Source organism: Pelophylax lessonae (assembly GCF_965119305.1).
Source record: "Pelophylax lessonae genome assembly, chromosome: 2".
Classification (NCBI taxonomy): domain Eukaryota; kingdom Metazoa; phylum Chordata; class Amphibia; order Anura; family Ranidae; genus Pelophylax; species Pelophylax lessonae.
In genome coordinates this window covers 121,863,491-121,886,610 of record NC_138769.1, presented here as the reverse complement: position 1 = coordinate 121,886,610, position 23,120 = coordinate 121,863,491, and the positions used below count along the sequence as shown (strand labels likewise).

The 23,120-nt window shown below is 43.4% G+C and overlaps 1 protein-coding gene across 3 annotated transcripts in view; it reads right to left on the bottom strand.

Moving 5' to 3' along the window:
* Positions 1 to 1,245: 1,245 nt before the first annotated feature.
* The window catches only part of CORO6 (coronin 6), a 137,559-nt gene continuing 115,684 nt past the window's right edge, over positions 1,246 to 23,120 (bottom strand). For all 3 annotated transcript variants that reach the window (XM_082244859.1, XM_082244858.1, XM_082244857.1), the window contains 3 exons: positions 17,546 to 17,603; positions 12,451 to 12,681; positions 1,246 to 2,042 (listed from right to left, as the gene is read on the bottom strand). In XM_082244859.1, the coding sequence (XP_082100985.1) occupies positions 1,920 to 2,042; positions 12,451 to 12,681; positions 17,546 to 17,603 (412 nt within the window). In that variant the 3' untranslated portion in view covers positions 1,246 to 1,919. The remainder of the gene's footprint in view (positions 2,043 to 12,450; positions 12,682 to 17,545; positions 17,604 to 23,120) is intronic.

Sequence of the window (23,120 nt, the reverse complement as noted above, 5' to 3'; positions counted from 1 at the left end):
TCATCAGTTACTGAACCCCTGTCCAAAAATTCTTGTTCCCAACAATGATATACTCTCACAACGCAGGGAAAGATTGGTTGTAATATATGAACTGAAGTGTCATCGACTGCTCTTGGATGGGATAATACTGTATTCAATGTATTAATTCGGAGTACATTTTTGTTTCAGAGAAACACATACTATAATACTCATGTAATAGTATGTAGAAAAATAGTTAAAGAAAAGTAATTTGTTCTTCATTCAGGGTTCATATATACATCATTTTAATTCCTAGCCTAGTATGGATGCTCATTTCATACAAAAAAAAAAGAAATAAAAATAAAATAAAATATAAAATAAAAATATAAAATATGAAAAATCACAAAACAAAATTCAGCTAATCACAAACAAATATTTAATTCTGAAAAAAATAATAATAATAATAATTTGAACCTTTTACCCTGGAGTGCAGTGAGCTGCTCTTAAATGATTTGTGCAACATGTTCATTTTGAGTTACTCTCTTCTTCAATGCAACTTGGAATATGATATGGTGTGTATAAAAGGCTAAAATAATCCATACTTCTCTCAACGCACATATATCTGTCATACTCTTAACATAGGATAGACACATGGTCAATTTTCACATGAAATCACAATCAAATTCAGCCAACCTTCTGGCCAGGAGGGTCTAACAACTAGTTTTTAAGCAACATGTGTCATACGTGATGCACTGGGAAATAAAACTGCCTGGGCAAAGACCCACTAAGTCTGCTCTGGCCTTAGCTTTACAGCTGATGAGAATGCAACGCAAAGGGGAACAGCATTTGCTACATCCCAAGAGCACATCATAACACTCAACCACTGCCAAATCTGATCAGATCAGATCACCTTCTAATTAGTGTAAAGGTCCCTTTCCCCTTTATGGTTCCTAAACAAGATGAAGTAGTAAATACACTGCAAACTCTCTGAAAGAAAATGTTTTATAATGTGCATTTGTGACCACCAGATTTTTTCACCATACATGTGAAACACTGTAGTGCACCTGTCACTTGCATTTGGGAAATGCTCTCAATAAATTTAAAACCATTTACAGGAAAGTTATCAATTCCCCAGGAAGTAATAACACCCCTGAATGGACATTCAGCATTCCGCGGGGAATTAGTATGGCCAGGAAATGGCAGCTTTCAACAACAGATGTATTTTACAAGGCTGCACACATAATATAGATAAGTACTTGTTTACACCAGACCAATGGAGAGAAGACAAGGTGGGGCATTGGCTGTAATAGTGGCAATAGCAAATAAGCCTAGCTACTGATAAAATGAGTAGATCATAGGATTTTTACTTTATAAGTGTAAAGTTTATGTTGCTTCTGAGCATGTCCTGAAACTGAACTAAATGAATCTAAAATGTTGTCCTCTGGCATAAACCATATTGGCCTGTTTCCATAACGATTTAAAAGCACAATCATTAAAAATGTCTGGAAAAATAATAAAAGCCAGAAACAAAACAGCAAAACAATAGACTCCCATGTGCTTCGTTTTGGCTGGAAGTACTTTGTCCAAATGTAACAATTTACACACTTTTGCAAACTACAGGCATTAGCTGTAATGCCAGGCTGCCAAATCTCCCAATCGTCAGTCAAAGCAGCCTGATGACCAAGCTCTCTGTGTGAATGCAAATGGAGGATTCCTTTAGCACTTTGGAATAAAACAGTCTTCATCCCCAGTCCCAGAAATAAAATTTCCCCCGGGAAGAGGGCCTCTTCTGAGAGACTCCTCTAACAATGAAGAGCATGAACTGGGGGCAGTTCTTGAGGAGTCCATGCACTGGCTCCATCCCCTCTGGTAAAAAAAACATAATTGATTTGCTTGCTAGGAAATAGGGCATGTAACTCTTGAAGTGCATTCTGGGTCGGATGGTGGAATCTCAGTCCAGCTCAGTCAGTGCCATTGGACAGTACATGCAATTGGTTTTCCAGGTTTGAGATGCGCTTCTCTTGAGACTCAACAATGCCTCGTAAGCATTTGATTTCTTCAAGTAGGTCTTCAAGGGTGACTCGCTGGGGAATAAAAATGGTAATTATTATAACATTACTGAGAAAGAATTTTATACCGCTTAAAGCAACACTTGTTTTGAAGACCTCCAAAACAAGCATGGTACTGACACAACACAGTAAATCATTCTCTAGAAAGCTCTCCTGCTTCTCTTGTGTCAAGAATTCTCCATTGTAACATTTCTTTTAGAAGACTCATCGGATGCCAACTGAAAGATTACCAACATACTGTGCCAACAACATTCTCCACTAGTAGACACATTTGTATGTTGTAACATCTAGACTAAAAGGAACACTAAGCTTCTATAAAACCTTGAAGAAGGGGTCTCTGAGTCACCTTAAAGTGGTTGTAAAGGTGAAGAAAAATGTCTGCCAGCCCCTCTGTTTCATCAATTTATCCTACACTGTGTGAATGTCTTTATTAAATTATGCCTGTAAATACCTTATCTCATGTCTTTTATGGTCATGTTACCTCCGGTCGTGTCCCTCCTCCGATCTAAGGGCAGGAGGGGCCGAGATCCCCTCCAACATCAGTCGGGGGGGGGGGGTATGTGACCCCTGTGCTGCCTGCTCAGCCCCTCCCACTGTGCCCTGCGATGTGGGAGGAGTGCGGCCGGAGGCTGCGATAAGGTATTTACAGGCATTGTTTTATAAAAACATTTACACAATGTAGGATAGATTGATGGAACAGAGGGGATGGCAGTAATATTTGTTTACCTTCATCACCAGCTACTAATAGCGGCAAGAGGGGTGAGAGGATACGGCTCACACACACAGGAGCCGACAGGGAGGGAGAGAGAGGAGAGCAGCGGGATGACGGAATCGCGTTAACTGACCATGGTAATCATAATCCAGCAGCCATGATTGCTTTGGTCAGCACACACAGGGGGACACAGGAACAGGCAGTATCAACCAGTTTTTATACAGTTTAGAGAGGGACAGATTAGACAGCACAAGCACTGTGCTATCTAATCTGCTATAAGGGAACAGGATCTTATTATTTATTTTTTAGGGTTACAACCATTTTAAATGTTTTAGCATGTTTCTTGATATTATAAGTAATAATAATATTGAATTTAGACCACCATGTTTCTATACACTAATCCTTTGGTGTTCACACATATCAATGAACTGATCGTCGCTAGCATTGGTCTTTAGAAAGAAGCACTATAAGACAGGAGTCAACAGTGTTTTGCCTAAAAAGCAATACAGGAGAATCTAGAAAGGAAAATTCTCTCTTTCTCTCCACCTATTTCTTAATCTCCCCACTTCACAGGGGAGCAAAGATAAAAACTTTGAGGGTGTGAACACCAATGTACTGGAATCAATACTACACAAAACCTGTTTTAGGTTTTAGCGAATGCCACCTCACCAAGAGATTAACATAATTATTTACCTCTTTGGCTACAAAGTACTTTTATCAGCCAAGCTCTCAGGAAACATGGTAAAATAATGTTTTATTGTTACAAATAAAACAATGTTTCTCTATTCGTCATTGACAGACTCAGTCTCTGAGCTTCATATCAGTAGGGTTATATTGCCCCCGACAGGAGTAGGACACTAGGCAGAAAAAAGTTTTGGCTACGCCTATGGGCAGTCCCAGGGGTATACCTTCTCTCCCTGCTATAGAATGTCAGTTTTTATCTGCCTAGTTAGGAGTGAGGTCCTGGTCCTGGCAAAAGTTTTTTTTCTAGAAAGTTTTTTTCTAGTTAGCTTTTCTCCAGATTTTTTTCCTGCGAAATTTTGCAAGCAACTATGCTGGATCTGGGCGACGGGCTGGATATATAGATCCAGTGATCACCCCAGCCGGCCAGCGAGTGTGCAGTCCCCAGCTCCGCGCTAGGTCGGCTGCGACATAGTCCCAGTGGACGGAGACCGGCCCGAGAGTTACACGTCCCGCCAGGTCGCATACGGGTCTAGGCCTGAGTCGCAGCATTCCTATTGGCCGACAACCCCCCACTTCGGCGGAGAGGGGTTCTGTCAGGAGATGGAGCCCCTCTGTTCCTGGTATGGTGATTAAATGTTTCCCCCCCTTCCCCTGGTGGATTTTAAGGTGGACGCTGGCCCCTCCCTGGGACGGTCGGACCCTCACAACCCCAGGTTCCCCTCTGTCCTGCCCCCTCCCACTACTGGGGCTGTGGGACAGTTGTAACTACTCTCAGGGGCTGGGAACGAGCGTTAGGCTGAAAGTGGGGGCGGGGGGTGCGCTGCCGGCTACGGACAAATGAACAATCGTGTGGGGGGGTTCTCCTGGTGCATTTTTGGTGTAGGGTGGCGAGTCTAGAGAGGTCTCTCTCTCTCTCTACCTGACTTCTTGGGGGCGCTGTAGCGCAGTGGAAAGTTTTGTAAAAAAAAGTTTGAAGAAAAAAAAAATGTCTCACTTTTTGCTGACGGGTTCCCCTGGTGCAACATGGACCCTGCAGAACAGGTGCCCCTCCTGACCCCCTCAAGGAGGCCGCAGGGCCCTACAGATCCCAGCTGTCCATAGATGCACTTTTGGCGGTCCTGGACTCCTTTGTTTCCCAGGTGGAGGTGACCTTTAAAGGGTGAGGTGCTAAAAACGCAGCCACCGCAGATGTGGGTCTCCCTGCCGGGTCTACTACCTTGCGCCCTGTCTCCTCTGACAGTGAGGATGACAACCCTACCTGAAAAGGCGCTGGTGGACGCACTGGTTGTATTGGTGCGTGAAACCCTAAAAATGGAGGACGCAGCTGCGACTGACTGAGGCGCAGGTTATGTTTGGCACTCACAAGCCATCCAGAGCGGCAAAAGGTTTTTCCCTTTCCCGCGTATTTTAACAACATGCTCAAAAAAGAATGGGACCGCCCAAAGCGTTCCCCTGGGGTGCCTAAGCAGATTGCTAGACGCTACCCTTTTGTGGAGTCCCTTATAAAAAAGTGGACCGTGCCACCTACAGTGGACCCTCCGGTCTCCGGACTGAATGGAGCTACCATGATCCCAGAGCAGGATTCCCTGTCCTTTAAGGATCTGGTGGATAGAAAGGCGGAGTCTGTGGTCTGCAATATTTACTCTCTGGCAGGGTCTGCTCTAAGACCAGTGTTTATGGTTGCCCTTGTCTCGCAAACATTGACTGAATGGACTAAGTTACTACGCCGTGACCTGGATGGGAAACCTCTTCCTCTGGCCTTCGAGAAGCTGTTGGACCAGCTGGTGCAGGGGCTGCAATTTGTTAACGATGCCGCGCTGGATGCTGCTCTCATTTTTGGCCGACTGTCGGTTTCGGCAGTGGTCCTCCAGCATATACTTTGGCTAAAGTGTTGGTGTGCGGATCAGACCTCAAAGGAGGCCTTGTCTGATCTGCATTTTCAAGGAGATCACCTGTTTGGGGCTACCTCAGGTCTCACAGGGGGTAAGAGTACCTTTACCCCACAGGCTAACAAGGGTAAGAACCTGTGGTGCAGATGAGGCCCCTCCTTTTCAGCGCATACATTTTTTCGTCCCTCAGGGTCAGTCGATAAGGCCCCTTCAGGTGGTTCCAAGCAACCCTGGTCTGGCAAACAAAAATTGAGTTTCTCCAGACCTGAGGACAAGACCGCTTCGGCCTGAAGGTGTGCCCTCACCTGAATCTGGGGTGGGGGGACATCTTTGCCAGTTCCTGGACCTGTGGTTGTCCCGGATACCAGACAAATGGGTTCACGGGGTCATACGGTCCGGGTACAAAATCGAGTTACGATCCGTCCCATCATTAAGGTTCTTCCCTTCCAATGTGCGACTGTCCCGATTGCTTACAGGCTCTCTTGGGGGGCGATACAGGACCTGTTACAACAGGGAGTAATAGTTCTGGTTCCGTGTGCGGAACATTTTTAGGGCTTTTACTCAAATCTGTTTAAAAGGTCCCCAGGAAGGTGGGCAAGGTGCATCCAGTCCTGGACCTGAAGGCACTAAATTGCTTTGTGCGAGTTCAAAAGTTCAAGATGGAAATCCATTCACACGGTGGTCGCTTCCTTAAATCAGGGAGATTTCCTGGCCTCCATAGACAACATATTGGGATACCTTCATATCCCAATATGTGCAGGACATCAAAAGTTTCTGCATTTCGCTGTGGAAGAGGATCACTATCAGTTTGTGGAGTTACCCTTTGGTCTCGTCTCTGCTCCTCGGGTCTTCACAAAGGTGTTGGCTCCGGTCCTGGCACTGTTACGACAGTGGGGGATATCGGCCCTGGGTTACCTGGATGATCCGCTTCTCCGTGCGGAGTCTCCCACGGTGCTGGTGGCAAATTTGGAGATCATCATGAGAACTCTGGAGGAGTTCGGGTAGATTCTGAACCTTCAGAAGTCATCCCTGGTCCCTTCCATGAGATTGGACTATCTGGGCCTGATTTTGGACTCGTCAGCAGCCAGGGTGTTTCTTCCTCCAGAAAAACTCCAAAAACTACAGACTGCGATTCAGCTGTTGTTGTCCCAACAAATGGTCGTCCCTTCAGATCTGTATGAGAGCTCTGGGACTGATGGTGTCGTCCTTCGAGGCGGTCCCCTTCGCTCAATTCGACATGAGAATACTCCAAAAGGAAATTCTTCTCAAATGGAACAAAAACCAAATTCCCTGGACAATCAGATCCTGCTGGGCCAGGTGACCAAGGAGTCCCTGCTCTTGTAGCTTCGGTCCCCGATTCTCAAACAAGGGAAATCCTTTCTTCCTATTAATTGGACAACTGTCACCACAAGGCCAGTCTGTCCAGGTGGGGAGGGGCTCTTGGCAGGTTTTCTGCTCAAGGAGTCTGGTCCCTGGAAGAATCTAGGCTGCCAATAAATGTTCTGGAGTTGAGAGCGATCAGGCTTTGCCTAGTCCACTGGACCGAGTACCTTCGGGGTTGTCCAGTGCATATTCAGTCGGACAATGCCACGGCCGTGGCTTATGTCAATCACCAAGGGGGCACCAAAAGTGTCCTTGCGGCCTTGGCAGTGGCCGACATCCTCCTATGGGTGGAAAACTTTGTTCCAGCTCTCTCCACTGTTCACATTCCAGGAGTGGGAAACTGGTAGGCGGATTTCCTCAGTCAACAGATCTTGGATCAAGGGGAATGGTGTCTCAATCCGGAGGTTTTCCCAGCAGTTGTGCCTTCGTTGGGGCACTCCAGATGTAGATCTGTTGGCATCTCGGATCAACAGATAGATAGACGGTTTAAGCAACCATCGGCAGCATCTGCAGCATATGGTGAAGGATTATCTAGGGGCAAGAGCAGACTTGGAGACCTTTCCAACTGAGCATCCACTGGGTTACTTAGTCTTGAGGATGGACCACTGGCCAGCAGTTGCTCAATATGCAATCGAGCTACTGGCCTTTCCTGCTTCCAGTGTGCTTTCCGAACTGACATTCAGTGCTGCTGTAGGTTTTGTGATGGATAAAAAAGAGTGCGTCTGTCCACAGACTCCGTTGACCAGCTGACATTTATCCAAAATTAATCAGTCCTGGAACAGCAGCAGCTATCAAGCCCCTGATGCTGATGTAACTGATTGAATTTTCTAGGGATCTAGGATCCCTTGAAGACTGCCTATTCTGCCTATCCTATTCCTGAAGCTTGATTATGCTGGCTTCCAACAATGTTTTTGATTTACGGCACCACCAACACCCAAGGCCCAATTTTTCTGCACCTGTATCACAGGTGCATGTAATTTCAATTTCCGTTTCTAATTTTTAACAGCAGGGCCCGTTCCTGCTACCAGCAAGAGTAACTGAGGGTTACAGTGTTCAGGCACCACCAACACCCAAAGCCCAATTTTTCTGCACCTGTATGACAAGTACATGTAATTTCAATTTTTGTTCCTTATTTTTAACATCAGGGCCTGTTCCTGCGCCCAGCAAGAGTAACTGAGGGATTACAGTGTTCAGGCACCACTAGGGCTGGGTGAACGGTTTGGGCCGAGCATAAGTTTGGCCTAAACATCGCCCATTTGGGTACTCACCCAATACCTGAACTTTCTCTGCACTTAGCGGGTCAATAGGTTGTTAAGGCTTCCCTGCTGAGAGCTGAATTTAAAAAATAATTGTAAAAAGAAAATGTAAAGTAAAAAAAATTGGGATAAAAGCAGCTTGGGGGATCCTTTGGGTCTTGTATTGCTTTAAAGGTAAACCCCATAACAGAATTAAGAAACCTAACAGCGTGGGGCCCCCCAAAATCTATAACAGGCCCTTTGGTTCTGGTATAGATTTGAAGGGAAACTCCACACCAAATTAAAAAAAAAAAACGGCTTGGGTTCCCCCCAAGATCCATACCAGACCCTCTTTGGATCATGCAGCCTTGCAGGCCAGGAAAGGGGGGGGGGGACGAGCGAGCGCCCCCCTCCTGAACCATACACTTGCCCCAACATGGGAAGAATGCTTTGGGGTGCCCCCAAAGCACCTTGTCCCCATGTTGATGGGGACCAGGGCCTCTACCCGACAACCCTGGGCTGTGGAGGTCTGTGGGTGGGGGGCTTATCAAAACCCTTTAACAAGAGAGCCCCCAGATTCCGCCCCCCCCTCCATGCCATTGGGTATCAGGTACATTGTACCCCTACCCATTCACCAAAAAAGTGTATAAGAAATACACAAGACAGTTTTTGACAAATCCCTTATTTAAAAATAGAAAAATTGTGTCCCCCGAAGTAAATCCATTGTCAATCACGCTGCCTGCTGCACCTGCCAACCAGTTGCCCTCCGCACCTACTCACCAGAAAAAAAAAAAAAGGAAAAAATAAAAAAGCTCTGCTCTCGGTGAAGGCTTCCCATGGACTGCCTATTCACATTTTCACAGTTCTTATATAGGGAATGCCCCAAAGCACCCACCCCCCCCCCCCCCATGTTGAGGTCAGGTGGCCTGGTATGGTTCATCCCCACCCCCTTCCTGACCTGCCAGGCTGTGTGCTTGGATAAGGGTCTGGTATGGATTTTGGGGGGGGGGGGGGGACCTACGCCATTTTTTTTTTTTATTTGGCGTGTTTTTATTGTTATCTGTATTGCCGGGAGCCGACAATACATTACAGTCGCCAGCAAGTTTAAATGACATTTTTTCATTTAGAAATGTCAGTAGTGCTGCAGCAAGATCTATACATCGTACAAATGCGCCACTTTACAGGCAGACTAAGGGGACCCCCCAGGCACAATATTTAAAAGGAATTTTTCATTTTTATTGTTTCACTTTAAGCATCATTAAAATCACTGCTCCTGTAAAAAAAGATAATTTTAAAAACTTTTTTTGCATCGATGCATGTTCCCCAGGGCAGTATCCGGGTCCCCATACACTTTTTATGGCAATAACTCACTTATAAACCTTTAAAAATTTGATTTTTCATGTTCGTATCCCATAGACTTTAGTAGAGTTTGTTCGTTAGCTAGAATTCTCCCCCTGTTCGAGATGTTCTGGTGCGAACCGAAAAGGGGGGTGTTCGGCCCATCACTAATCAGTATAAAGAAAATAACAATTGGGAAATAAAGCGCTGTACCAAGGCAGAATTGCAACACCATTCTGTAATGGGTAAAATCATGATTTTTTATTGAACTAGCCACGGGTTACAGGGACAGGCAGTGGACACATGAAGCGTTGTCCACAATAAGAAAGTACCTGGAAGTGTAGGCTGCATGAATGACAGGGAATGAGACAGCTCAGCTGTGTGATGGAGGAGATAAACAGCCAGGCTCCAAGGGGAAGAGGGGTGGTAAATGCATCCTGTAGAGATCCAGTACCAAAGTGGGTTCCTGTGTGGTGGCAGAGCGGCCGTCCAGAACATCCAGATGAGTAAACCGGCCGAGGCACACGGAATTGACAGCTGCTCCATGGAGGGAGCCGCACACATCGCCCAGAGAGGAAGTCACAGGTCTGGCCGAAGTAGATGCTGGTGGCTGCAAGAGAAGGGTAGCATAGAGGTGAAGCATGGTGCCGAGCCCAGACGTGGCTGAAGGAATGGGGATGAATATTAGGCAGACGGTAAAGACTAGATGTTTAGGGGCAACATCCCTTCTAAAAGGTCAAACGAAGCTGGGTAGCAACAGTAAAACAAGGGTTTAAATAAGACAGCACAAGGGATGGTCAAAAGAAGGGGAGGGGAGAGGGGGATGGAGGTCTGTGTCATTCATGCTGGCCCCTCCTCCAGTAAAAAAGAAGCTACAAATATTAGCTACAAATATTAAAAGCAACTAAGTCTGTTATTATCCATAGTACAAAATGTCATTCATGAGAATATTAAAAATACTGGTTGATGAAAGAAAGACTAGAACAAAAATTATTATAATATTGATAACTAGAAAACGTACAATTGTGTGAAGTGTTCTTGCCGCCACCGGTAGTCTAAAGCTGGAGTGGGCGGAGTAACAATGTGTGTGTGTGTGGGAGAGGCAGCAGTTTGTGTGGTGTGTGTAAGTGGTGTGTGTACAAGTGTGGTGTGCGTGGGGGGGGGGGGGTGTGTGGGAGTGGCAGCAGTTAAGAAGTTTTGGCTGTTGGAAACAAACGGTCTAGTTTTGAACCTTCCGGAACATTCCGCCATTCATTATTATGGGGCAACTTACCAAAGTTGGAGGAGCCCATCTTCATACGGCTCTAGTGTAAAAGTTCTAAATCTCACAGCTTAGAGACTTATACCGTAGGAATCACAAGACCCTGGCGGATACTTTTTGTATAGTATCTCTATGAAACATTCAAACTAAAGGCACTGTCACAGGTTAGAAAACGGCCTTGAAATTTGAGATGGTTTGAGTGCAGTTTTAATGAATGTCAATGGACGGCGTGAGTTGGAAACAAATGATCACATGGATAGGCAAACGTTTTGAAGTAACATTTGTATAGGTTGCCTTAAAAATGAGGGAGTGGCAGCAGTTTAGAAAATGTGGCAAGATTTCTTCGCTCACCCTCTAACTAATTTTCAGGCCCCACTCTAGTTTTGAACATTCCGCCATTCATTCCTATGGGGTCAATTTCACCAAATTTTAATGATAGTTCCAGAAAGAACTACAACAACAACCAGTTCATTAGCTGCTCCACTCAGTTTGTAATTTATGTCCTGCAGTGCCCTTGCAATCTTATGTACGTGGGTCGTACTATACAGCATATCCGTACTAGAGTGGGCAAACCCCGTAGGCTTATCAAGAAAAGAGATGATGTACATAGTGTTCCTTGTCATTTTGCTACCCATCATGGCAAAAACATCAGGGATCTATCGGTCCTAGCTAATGAGTACATACCCAAGGGATCTCTGATGGACAACAAAAGATCTGTTGTCCCAAGAGAGACTCTTTGGATATATATAAGCTCGATATTTTGTCCCGCCAAGGTTTGAATGAGGAGTTGGACGCCCATACTGTTATGTAACTCACATCCATCTATTGCTAGTTTAGTGTTTTATTCTGACGTTTTTTTAGTTCTACAATTTATAAACCTTCGCGAGCTACACCACCCGATACATGTAAGCATGAGTGCCAGTATGCGCTCATGTTGGAAGAAACACTGCTGACATGGTGGATATGGTTTTCCATACATTCACACATATATTCATTCTCACATATATACATGCATGGGCATATATATATGCTTTCTATACACATTTTTTCATTATTATCAATAATATAATAATTTTTGTTCTGTCTTTCTTTCATCAATCAGTATTTTTAATATTATCATGTATGACATTTTGGACTATGGATAATAACAGACTTAATTGCTTTAAAGATTTGTAGCTTCTTTTTTACTGGAGGAGAGGTCAGCATGAATGACATGGACCTCCATCCCCCCCCCCTTCCTTCCTTCCTTTAACCATCCCCTGTGTTGTTCTATTTAAACCCTTGTTTTCCTGTTGCTAGGCAGCTTCATGCGACCTGAAGAAGGGGTCTTACCCCGAAACATGTAGTCTTTGCAGCTGGCCTAATATACATCCCCATTCCTTCAGCCACGTCTGGGCTCCGCACCATGTTTCACCTCCTTGCTGCCCTTCTCTTCCAGCAAACAGCATCTACTTCTGCTAGACCCGTGATGTTCTCTCCGTGTGTGGCTCCCTCCGTGGAGCGGCTGTCAGTTCAGAGTGCCTCAGCCAGTTTACTCACCTGGATGTTGTGGACGGCTGCTCTGCCACCAACAGGACCCCACTTTGGTACTGGATCCCTACCGGATTGATTTACCACCTCTCTTCCCACTTGGCTGTTTATCTCCTCCATCACACAGCTGAGCCGTCTCCACTGGAACCAGTTGGAGTAACCTGTCATTATTGCAGCCTACACTTCCAGGTACTTTCTTAGTGTAGTCAACGCTTCATGTGGCCACTGCCTGTCCCTGTAAGTCGTAGTTTGTTCAATAAACAGTCACGATTTTACCCATTGAAAAATGGTGTTGCAATTCGGATTGGTACAGCGCTTTATTTCTCAATTATTGTTTTCTTTATGCTGATTCTGTAAAGCCTCTCTTTAGCTAAGCAAAAGTCTAACTTACTGAGAAGCCAGAGTCACAGGAAGAGTAGCTTCTACGTGGCGCAGTTGGAGGTTTGTTGTCCAGAATGTTTTTCTTGGTGACTTTAAACTCTCTGTTTTTGACAGGAACGTATCCATCTCTTAATGATACCAATAAAGGGTCAGCGTTCTGTCCTGCAAACCAATCATCTGCTTCCAAAGCTGGCTCCGGTCCTGGTGTGTCTGGATACAGATCGTCCTGGAAAAGGTCTGACTGAAAGATACAAAACATGTACTCATTAGATTGCACAATGCTTGGTACACAGTGCATCCAGAAAGTATTCACAGGGCTTCAATTTTTTCACATTTTGTCATGTTACAGCCTTATTCCAAAATGGATTAAATTCATTATTTTACTCAAAATTCCACAAGAATACCCCATAATAAAAAAAGTGAAAGAAGTTTGTTTGAAATGTTTGCAAATGTATTAAAAATAAAAAAAAACTTTAAAAAAAAATCACATGTACATAAGTATTCACAACCTTTGCCATGACACTCAAAATTGAGCTCACATGCATCCTGTTTCCACTGATCATCCTTTAGATGTTTCTACAACTTGATTAGAGTCCACCTGGGGTAAATTCAGTTGACTGGACATGATTTGGAAAGGCACACACCCGTCTATACAAGGTCCCACAGCGAACAGTGTGAGTCAGAGTCCAAACCAAACCATGAAGTCCAAGGAATTGTCTGTAGACCTTCGAGACAGAATTGTATCGAGGCACAGATCTGGGGAACCACCAGGACTCTTCCTAGAGCGGGCTGCCTGGCCAAACTGAGCGATCAAGAGAAAAGGGCTTTGGTCGGGGGGGGGGGGGGGGGGTGACCAAGAACCCGATTGGTCACTTTGACAGAGCTCCAGCGTTTCTCTGTGGAGAAAGGAGAACCTTGCAGAAGTACAACCATCTCTTCAGCTCTCCACCAATCAGGCCTGTATGGTGGAGTGGCCAGACAGAAGGCTCTCCTCAATAAAAGGCACATGACAGCCCGTCTGGAGTTTGCCAAAAGGCAGCTGAAGGACTCTCAGACCATGAGAAACAAAATTCTCTGGTCTGATGAAACAAAGGTTGAATTTTTTGGCCTGAATGGCAAGCGTCATGTCTGAAGGTAAACAGACACCGCTCATCACCTGGCTAATACCGTCCCTACAGTGAAGTATGGTAGTGGCAGCATCGTACTGTGGGGATGTTTTTCTGCGGCAGGAACTGGGAGACTAGTTAGGAACAAGGGAAAGATGAATGCAGCAATGTAAAGAGACATTCTTGATGAAAACCTGCTCCAGAGCATTCGGGACCTTAGACTGGGGCAACAGTTCATCTTGCAACAGGACAACGACCCTAAGCACACAGACAAGATATCAAAGGAGTGGCTAAGGGACAACTCTGTGGATGTTCTTGAGTTGCCCAGCCAGAGCCTAGACTTGAACCCGATTGAACATCTCTGGAGAGATCTGAAAATGGCTGTGTACCAACGCTCCCCATCCAACCTGATGGGGCTTCAGAGGTCTTGTAAGGAAGAATGGGAGAAACATCCCAAAAAAGAGGTGTGCCAAGCTTGTAGCATCATACTCGAAAAGATTTGAGGCTATAATTGGTGCCAAAGGTGCTTCAACAAAGTATTGAGCAAAGGCTGTGAATACTTATATACATGCGATTTGTTTTGTTTTTTATTTTTAATAAATTTGCATAGATTTCAAACAAACTTCTTTCACCTTGTCATTATGGAGTATGGTTTGTAGAATTTTGAGAAAAATAATGAAGTTAATCAATTTTGGAATAGGGCTGTAACAACAAAATGTGGATAAAGTGAAGCACTGTGAATACTTTCCGGATGCACTGGAAGTACATTTTTTCCATGTTCTGCACAAAGAGAGCACAAACAACACTGCTAAAAGGCCTACAACCCAGTGATGACTGATGACAAACGCTACACATATCAGAAGTGTCACATTTTATTTTGCTTTTATTTCATGACATATCTGCACCCCATAGACGAAACATGATAAAGAAGATTTTAAAAGATTAGAATGTGCGCAGCAGCTTTTCCTCATAACTAAACAGGTATGACTAAAAAAATAAAAATATGTCCCCATTGAGTTAATAGGAGCATTGACAGTTAGGTCCATATATATTTGGACACAGGCACACTTATTTTTTTTTTTTTTTTTTTTAGGTATTTAACAAAACATAGTCAAACTATAGTTATATAATGGATATGGGCTGAAAGTGCACACTCTCAGGTTTATTTGAGGGTATTATTATTATACAGGATATATATAGCGCCGACAGTTTACACAGCACTTGAGGGTAGACATTACAGCTACAATATACTTTAATAGAGTAGAATTTAGAGGGCTCTGCTCTTTAGAGCATTCAATCTAAGAGGGAGGGTCAAGAGATACACAAGGTAATAATTGTGGGGTATGTGCTGATGGAGAAAATAAATGTACAGTCGTTAGGTGGGGGCCAGATAGGCTTCTCTGAAGAGATGGGTTTTTAGGGATCGTCCGAAAGTTGAGAAAGTAGGAGATAGTCGGACAGATTGGGGTAGAGCATTCCAGAGGATGGGAGAGGCTCGGGAGAAGTCCTGGAGGCGGGGGAAGAGGGGACAAGGGAGATAGGTGCAGGAGGTCCTAGGAGGAACAAAGAACGATTTCATTGGGATTTTGAGACCAGGATAGTGATGTAGCTGGGGGCCAGGTAATGGATGGCTTTGTAAGTTATGGTAAGTATCTTGAATTTCATTTGTAGGTTGAGTTGCAGCTAATAGAGGGATTGGCAAAGAGAGGTAGCAGACACAGAGCGGTTTGTAAGGTGGATAAGCTTGGCAGCAGCTTTCATGCTAGACTGAAGGGGGAATAGCCTATTTAAAGGTAAGCCAATGAGGAGGGAGTTGCAGTAATCAAGACGAGAGATGACCAGGGAGTGGATTAGAAGCTTTATGGTGCCGTTGGTTAGGAAGAGGCACATCTTGAATATGTTGCGGAGGTTGAGGCGGCAAGCTTTGGACAGGGACTGGATGTGGGGCCGAAAGGATAGTTCAGGATTACACCTAGACCCTTGGCATGGGAGGACAGTTTGATAGATGAGCCATTCATTTTAACAGAGAAAGTAGGGGGAAGAGGAACGTGGGGGAGGAAATAGGACCTTGGTTTTATATAGGTGGAGTTTGAGAAAGAGATGTGACATCCAGGCTGATATGTCTGTTAGTAAGTTGGTGATTGGTGAGGAGACTGATGGGGTGAGATGAGGGGTGGAGAGATAGGTCTGGGTGTAGTCAGTGTAAAGATGATATTGAAAGAATCAGCTGACCCAGGGAGGAGGTGTAGATTGAGAAAAGGAGAGGTCCAAGAAAAGAACCTTGGGGGGGGGGACCCACCTACAGGGAAAAGACAAGGAGAGGAGCTAGTAGACTTGTAAGTAGCACTAAAGGTACGTTGGGATAAGTAGGATGAGACCCAGTGATGTACACCCAAATCAGAGGAAGTATTTAGAAATGACAGCTCTTAAGAATAGCCACCCCCCTTTTTCAAGGGACCAAAAGTAATTGGACAATTCAATTCAAAGCGGTTTTATGGCCCAGTGTAGGCTACTCCTTTGTTATTTCGTCATCAATTAGACAGGTAAAAGATCTGGGAATTTATTCTAAGTGTGGTATTTTCATTTTGAATCTATTGCTGTGAATCTACATCATGCGTTCAAAGGAGCTGTCCATGCAAGTGAAACAGGCCATTGTAAGGCTTCAAAAATTAAACAAATCCATCAGAGAGATAGCAGCAACATTAGAAGTGGCCAAATCAACAGTTTGGTACATTCTGAGGAAAGAACAACGCACTGGTGAGCTCAGAAACATATAAAGGCCTGGACTACATTGGATTATATCCTCTTTATGTATACATGGGAACTCGCTATAAACTTGTGTGTGTGTGTGTGTGTGTGTGAGACTTGTCTGCTCTCCGGTAGTCCATGTTTTATATGTTAGCGGATTATGGCTCCAGAATTGGAGCCTCATTACAATACTTGAGAGTATTAGTGTGTATATGCTGTGACAGATTTCTCTTGGTAATTTTGTAGCATTTTTAGTGTTCATTCTTTATCTACTTTTGTTTTTCCTTTTGTATTTGAAAAAATATAAAAACTTAATAATAAATTGTAAAATTATGAAAAAAAAAAAAAAAACACAACAAAAAAAGGCCTGGACGTCCACAGAAGACAACTGTAGTGGATGATCGCAGGATCCTCTCTATGGTAAAGAAAAAGCTATTCACAACATCCAAGTGAAGGACACTCTCCAGGAGGTGGGCGTATCATTGTCAAAATCTACAATCAAGAGAAGACTTCACGAGAGCAAATACAGAGGGTTCACCACAAGGTGCAAACCATTCATAAACCTGAAGAATAGACAAGCCAGATTAGACTTTGCCAAAAAAACATCTAAAAAAGTCAGACCAGTTCTGGAAAAGCATTCTTTGGACGGATGAAACTAATATTAATCTGTACCAGAATGAAAGGCAAGAAAGACCCCCAAACAAAGAACAACTGAAGTCAGCTGCAGTTAGAACCTAGCAAAGCATCAGAAAGGAGGAAACCCAGTCTTTGGTAATGTCCATGGGTTCCAGACTTCAGGCAGTCATTGCCAGTAAAGAATTTTTAACAAAATATTAAAAATGAACATTTTATGAATATATTAATTTGTCCAGCTACATTTCATCCCCTGAAAACGGGGGGACTGTGTATAAAAAGGTCCTAAAATGTGTACTTGATATTTATGTTCAACCCCTTGAGCTAAAGCTGAAAGTTTGCACTTTAAATTCATTTAGATTGTTTCATTTTAATTTTATTTTGGTGACATACAGAGCTAAAAGTATGAAAATTGTGCCTATAATGGACCTAACTGTATTTATTAAATGTCATCAAGTGAGTATGACCATTGTGTTTGGTGATCATTAATATTTTCGAGGCCCATGATGGGGCTGTTGGAAAAAAAATGTTTTTTTTCCTTTCTGGTGTAATATTCTTATAATGGAAAATAGTGAAGTTCATGATTGCCTAATAAGACTATGATGATACTTAGCTCACCTTCCTAGGTACTGTCATAACAATGGGCTCACATTTTCTTTCATGCAGCTTGTAAAACCTGCACAGATATGTACAAAAATGTATTAAGATTACGAATTAATCACCATTAAAGAGAATACAACATGCTTCCTTCCTACCACCACTATACACATACACACCGGACTATATAAATGGAGGAACAAATACCATTTTGCTGAGAGAAGCATTTAATGACAATGACAATGGCAATAACAAGTGACCTCCAGCATATGTTCCATAGATGAGCAGAGGATGAAATGTTCTGTAATCCGAAATGAGAAATGGGCAGGACTGACACTGTTTGGGATTTCAGTGCAGCAAAGGAACTGTGTGGTTTAACTGGCAGATTAACCAGTATTTTTACGTACTAGCAGCATTTTATAGTGATAAAGTGAAATGTGGATGTACTGCAGAAATGTGTGGAATATATTTTTGTTTTTCTTTGCCGAGATATACACTTTTATTGCATTTTTCTTATTTGTATATTTAATGCACAAAACAAAAGATGCCGTACTTGGGCTACATTCACATCTAGGCATTGATACTTTTACAGGCCTTTTCAGCAGTTTTTTCTGGATTTTTGGGGCATCTTTGCAGCGTTTTTGTGCAGGCGTTTCTAAGTTGACAAGTGACCAATGGAATTTAATAAAAACGCCTGTAATCTGCCAAAAAAGAAGCGCATTTACTTTGAGCGACGGGCATTTTGCTTAAGGCGACAGAACGCTCAGATGTGAGCAGGGCCAAATAAAATGAATAGGATTTGTCTTGTTGGGCATTTTTAGAGCTGAGGCTTAGAGCAGAAAATCCCCCAAAAACGGCTAGATGTGAACAGAGCCTTAAGAGTAAGGAAAACACAATATAAGATCCATCAAAGAAAAGACAATCATGAGGTCAAGGGCACTCCACATACAAAACAAAACAGAATGTACATACAGTATAAAAAGAAAGAAATAGTTGTAGTTCTAATGGATCAGTAAAGTTTGCAGTATAAAGAAATAATATAATACTTACTTGAATATATTATTTTCAAGTGAAGAGAGTAAGTAAAGGAAAGCACTTAATACAGCTACTATGATGGTGCAACAGCAAATAAATGTCCCTTTAAATTATTACTGGAAGCGTATACTGTAATTAAAAGAAATCTATCCCCTTGATACTCAACCAAATGAATGTGAACCTGCTAAACACAGTGGCCCCTGCCCAACCTCTGAGCTGAAATCTAATTCCAGACAGTCATGTCAACCATTGAAAAGTTGAACATAGTTGGTTAAGGAGTAGGGGTAACAAGTGACAGATTCTATAAAACAGTAAACTTTCAACAGCACCTAAACAATTAGCAAGAATAAACATTATTTTGACTAGCAGATTTTCTCTCCTAATTTGTATACTAAAAAGTGTCACTAAGGGCAACATTTTTCTTTTTAAATTTTAGATAAGAGTAGGGAGGGATCTGAACAGTGTTTTTTTATTGCTGTCTGTGCCCTCATTAGGGATAGGTACCCTCTATATTTGTCATGTTTACCATTATCGTCAAAAGTGAAGGTAAAAGAAAATCCCAAAATTTGGGTTGTCACCAGAACAGGAATAGAGGAGAAATCTTCCAATGGGCACACTATTTCTGGTGACAACCAGGGATTCCCTCACTTTTGAGAGATTTCCTCTCACTTCCTGTTTTGGCTATGGGACAGGAAGTGAAGTGAAATTTCTCCAAAGGGACAAAGATGGCAAAAAAAAAAAAAAAAAAAACACAGCTGACAGGGGTTATAACCCTCCCTTGCTCTTTCCAAAAACGTTTTGCCTTTAGTTCTACATTAAGTATGTCATTGCATGTGCTGGGTACATTCTAATGCATCTACATTAAACCTTGCACATTTCTGCAACAAGTTGCTGCTATCTATTGTTCTTTGAACGAATAAAAAGACTTAGGCAGCCCATAGAGGATTTGATTTTCTTTCTTTCCACCATAGGTAGAAGAAAAGAAAATCGCTTGATTCTTCCATCAACAGTGTGTGGGTGGGGTAATACTTTCTGCAGTGCTATTGTGTTCTGCCAGCAGGGGAGCATGGGGAGCAGTGGCAGCTGGTGCTGGAGGATTCTGGGGGGGCGCAGGCGGGCCCCTCCAGCCAAAGACACTTTCCCCTGGATACCGGCACCACCACTGCCTGTGATTGGAGCAAACATGCCTGTCTGTCACTAGTTCCTTTAACTGAAATAAGTGCATTGTTTTCTGACAGTTTGCTCCATAATCCCAGCTCAGCTCCTATACAGATCACTCTCTCTGCAATATTCCTGCAAGCATTCAGAAAATAAGGAAGATGTTTGACAGGCTGTGTCCTTACTCTGCACTCATCCTCCAGCGGTCCCGGCTCCCCTGGTGCCCGGTGCTGCAGTTTCTATGTTGACCCAATCTGGGTCTTCGGCCTCCTGTCCCGATTGGCCGGGGTGGGAAGCCGAAAGCCGATGGTGAGTGTGGATCTGCCAGTATCGCAGGGTGGATGGGTTCAGGGCACAGTGGATTAAACAGGCCAATTAGGGCCTTGGGCTCTGGGCATGTGTAAGGGGGTGACGGACCTGGTAGAGACCTGTTGGTCTGGAGCCCCACACAGTGTATGGTCATGTTTAATCGTGCACGCTGGGGGGAGGAGGCGCCCCTGCATCCCTTGTGGACTGGCCGCCACTGATGAGGAGCCTTCCAGGCTGGAAGAACACCACAACAGGCTGGTTGTACCCAAGTCAATCGATGGATCGACTTGGGTACACTAAGCCTGCCCATACATGGTTCGAATCTTGACTTGTCCTTGCTGAACTGGCTAAATTTCGATCCATGTATTGCTGACCTTAATCTATAAGCTGCCTTGTTTCTGCATGCCCTCTAACTGCTGCAAAAAATAGCACACTGAAAAAAGGATGCAAAGAGTATGCCAATATTTCTGATTATTTCACATATTCATTTTAATAGGGTTTACTTTACTTTTTGCATATCCTTTGAGTTCCTCTTAAGTTCTCTCTGCTAGATTAATTTCTGTCCACAAGAGGTCACCAAATTCATCAAAATATGATCCCTGGATAAATTGTACACCAATGATCCATATAACTAAACTGATCTAATCTATCTGCAGTGCTGTGCTAAAGTATTGGGTACTTTTAAAAAAGTGCTGCTAAGTGAGGTTGCTTTAAAAAATAATGCAATTAATACTACCTTATCAGTTAATCTAAAAAGTGCATAAATAGAAAAAAATAAAATAAACAAAATTTTTGTTTTGCCCAGCCTTTGCCTTTAAAATAGCATACATTCCTGATATTAGGGGTGTCCTACTTGTATTGCATATAACTTGACCTGCTTGAAATGTAACAATACAGAATGCACAGTATATACAGTATAAAGGCCGTGCATTTGTCTGTATGCACCTTGTCCAAAATTAAGAATTCAAAAACAGGAAACCGCATTGATTTCTCAATATACAGTTGCACACAGTGTTTTATGGAACTCGACAGATAGGCTGTTCCAAATGTAGCGTTAACACCCCCCCTCCCCCTCCAGGAGCCGCTGGTGTTATTGGGACCTTTGCATTTTATCTGGCTCTAGGCAAAACCCCACTCCTACTGATACCACCAGAATACCATGACCAGGGACTCCCAACAGTCACAAAAAGATGGCACACACTGACCTTTTAGAAATAGGTAGATTGTATTGGTAGACCAGATTTAAAGAGGTAACACAGCAGATCAGTAGTTCAGTGTCAACATATGAAAACAGTACAATAAAAATACAATGCAGAAAGCCCAGGTACCTTTAAGGCTAGATTAGGTGTGTACTGCAGTATTAAGAATAAAAACGATAGTTCTCTGGCTGAGAGATTATACCCCAAGTGACTGTAGTTGACTACTAAAAAGGCATAACCGGCTAGGTCACTTTAGGTTTCTCAGACAAGGGGCTAGGCTTAAGCCTGTAAGTTTCATACACTAACAACAACCCAGTCCTTCCCTCAGGTATAGAGGAATTCTAAGCAGTTCTTAAAAACACTTCTGCCGGTGATGTTGGGCCCTTTAATGTTGGTGCACAAGAGCAGTAAAGTAGTCTCTTGGGGTGAAGTTCAACAGCAAATAAAAGTAGAGTTGGGTTCAGTGTGTAGGTAGGACCCATGGAGCAGAATTGCAGAAAAAAGGCTAGTTCCAAAAGGGCTGTGGAGGGGAAGAAGTTATGTACTGATGTATCATGCAGTGTGGAGAGATGCACAAGGGGCAATCAGCGTTCTGGGGTACTAACGGATTTGGACTCGGTCTCTGGTGTTGTGTTGAAGGCTGTAGCTCTCAGGTAAAAGTGGCAGCAGGGGTGATTAACCTCTAACGGCAAAGTATCCATATAGGTAATGGCTCTCCTTAGGTCTTGGCTGAGGAAAGATCAACAATTAGTTAGAGTTGTGTGTAGGTCAGTGACCCTCTCAACAGATCCCTTAGTGCGCAGTCATGTTGGAACAGGAAGGGGCTATCCCCAAACTGTTATCACAAAGTTAGGAGCATGAAATTTTCCAAAATGTCTTGGTATGCTGACCCCTTAAGAGTTACCTTCACTGGAACTAAGGGCCAAGCCCAACCCCTGAAAAACAACCCCACATCATAATCACCCTCCCACCAAATGATTTAGAGCAGTGCATAAAGCAAGGTCCATAAAGAGATGAATGAGCGAGTTTGGGGTGGAGGAACTTGACTGGCCTGCACAGAGTCCTGACCTCAACCCAACAGAACATCTTTGGGATGAATTAGAGCAGAGACTGCGAGCCAGGCCTTCTTGTCCAACATCAGTGCCTGACCTCACATATGTGCTTCTGGGAGAATGGTCAAACCTTCTCATAGGCACACTCCTAAACCTTGTGGACAGCATTCCCAAAGGAGTTGAAGCTGTTATAGTTGCAAAGGGTGAGCCAACTCAATATCTAACCCTACGAAGTAAGACTGGGATGCATTAAGGTTTATGTGCGTGTAAAGGCAGGTGTCCCAATACTTTTGACAATATACTGTAGTGTATATTAAATGTTATTCAGGATTTTGTAGAAATTGGTTCTTGAAGCTGCCCTTTCTTCCATTTTACTAGGTTTTATGTCCAAGGCCCATTAAGGGTAACTTAAAAATCTGCCAGTCAGCATCTGAAGCCCTGATCCCCAGGCACTGGGGATTAACCACCCCTCCATCAATTAGGGAATATGGCACAACTTCAAAATGCCTACATCAAAATTTATCAAAACGCGCTGTAGTAAATATAAACAGATTTATGCTTGCATGTACATAGATAGAAGATGTTTTTTTTTCTCATTTTTTTTTTGCCAATGTGTGATGGCCTGGAACATTTTCTCTATGTTACTCTATACTATTCCCTTCTCTAAACCTTTAATAACAATTAAAGAAAACACATATTACACAAAAAACGAAATATTGAATTTTGATTGAAAGCACTCTCACTTCACATTCACAAGTGACTAAACCTTTTGCACTGTACACACCCACGCACCCATTGGACCACACAATAGACTTAACATCCTTGCAACTGCTCAACTTCATC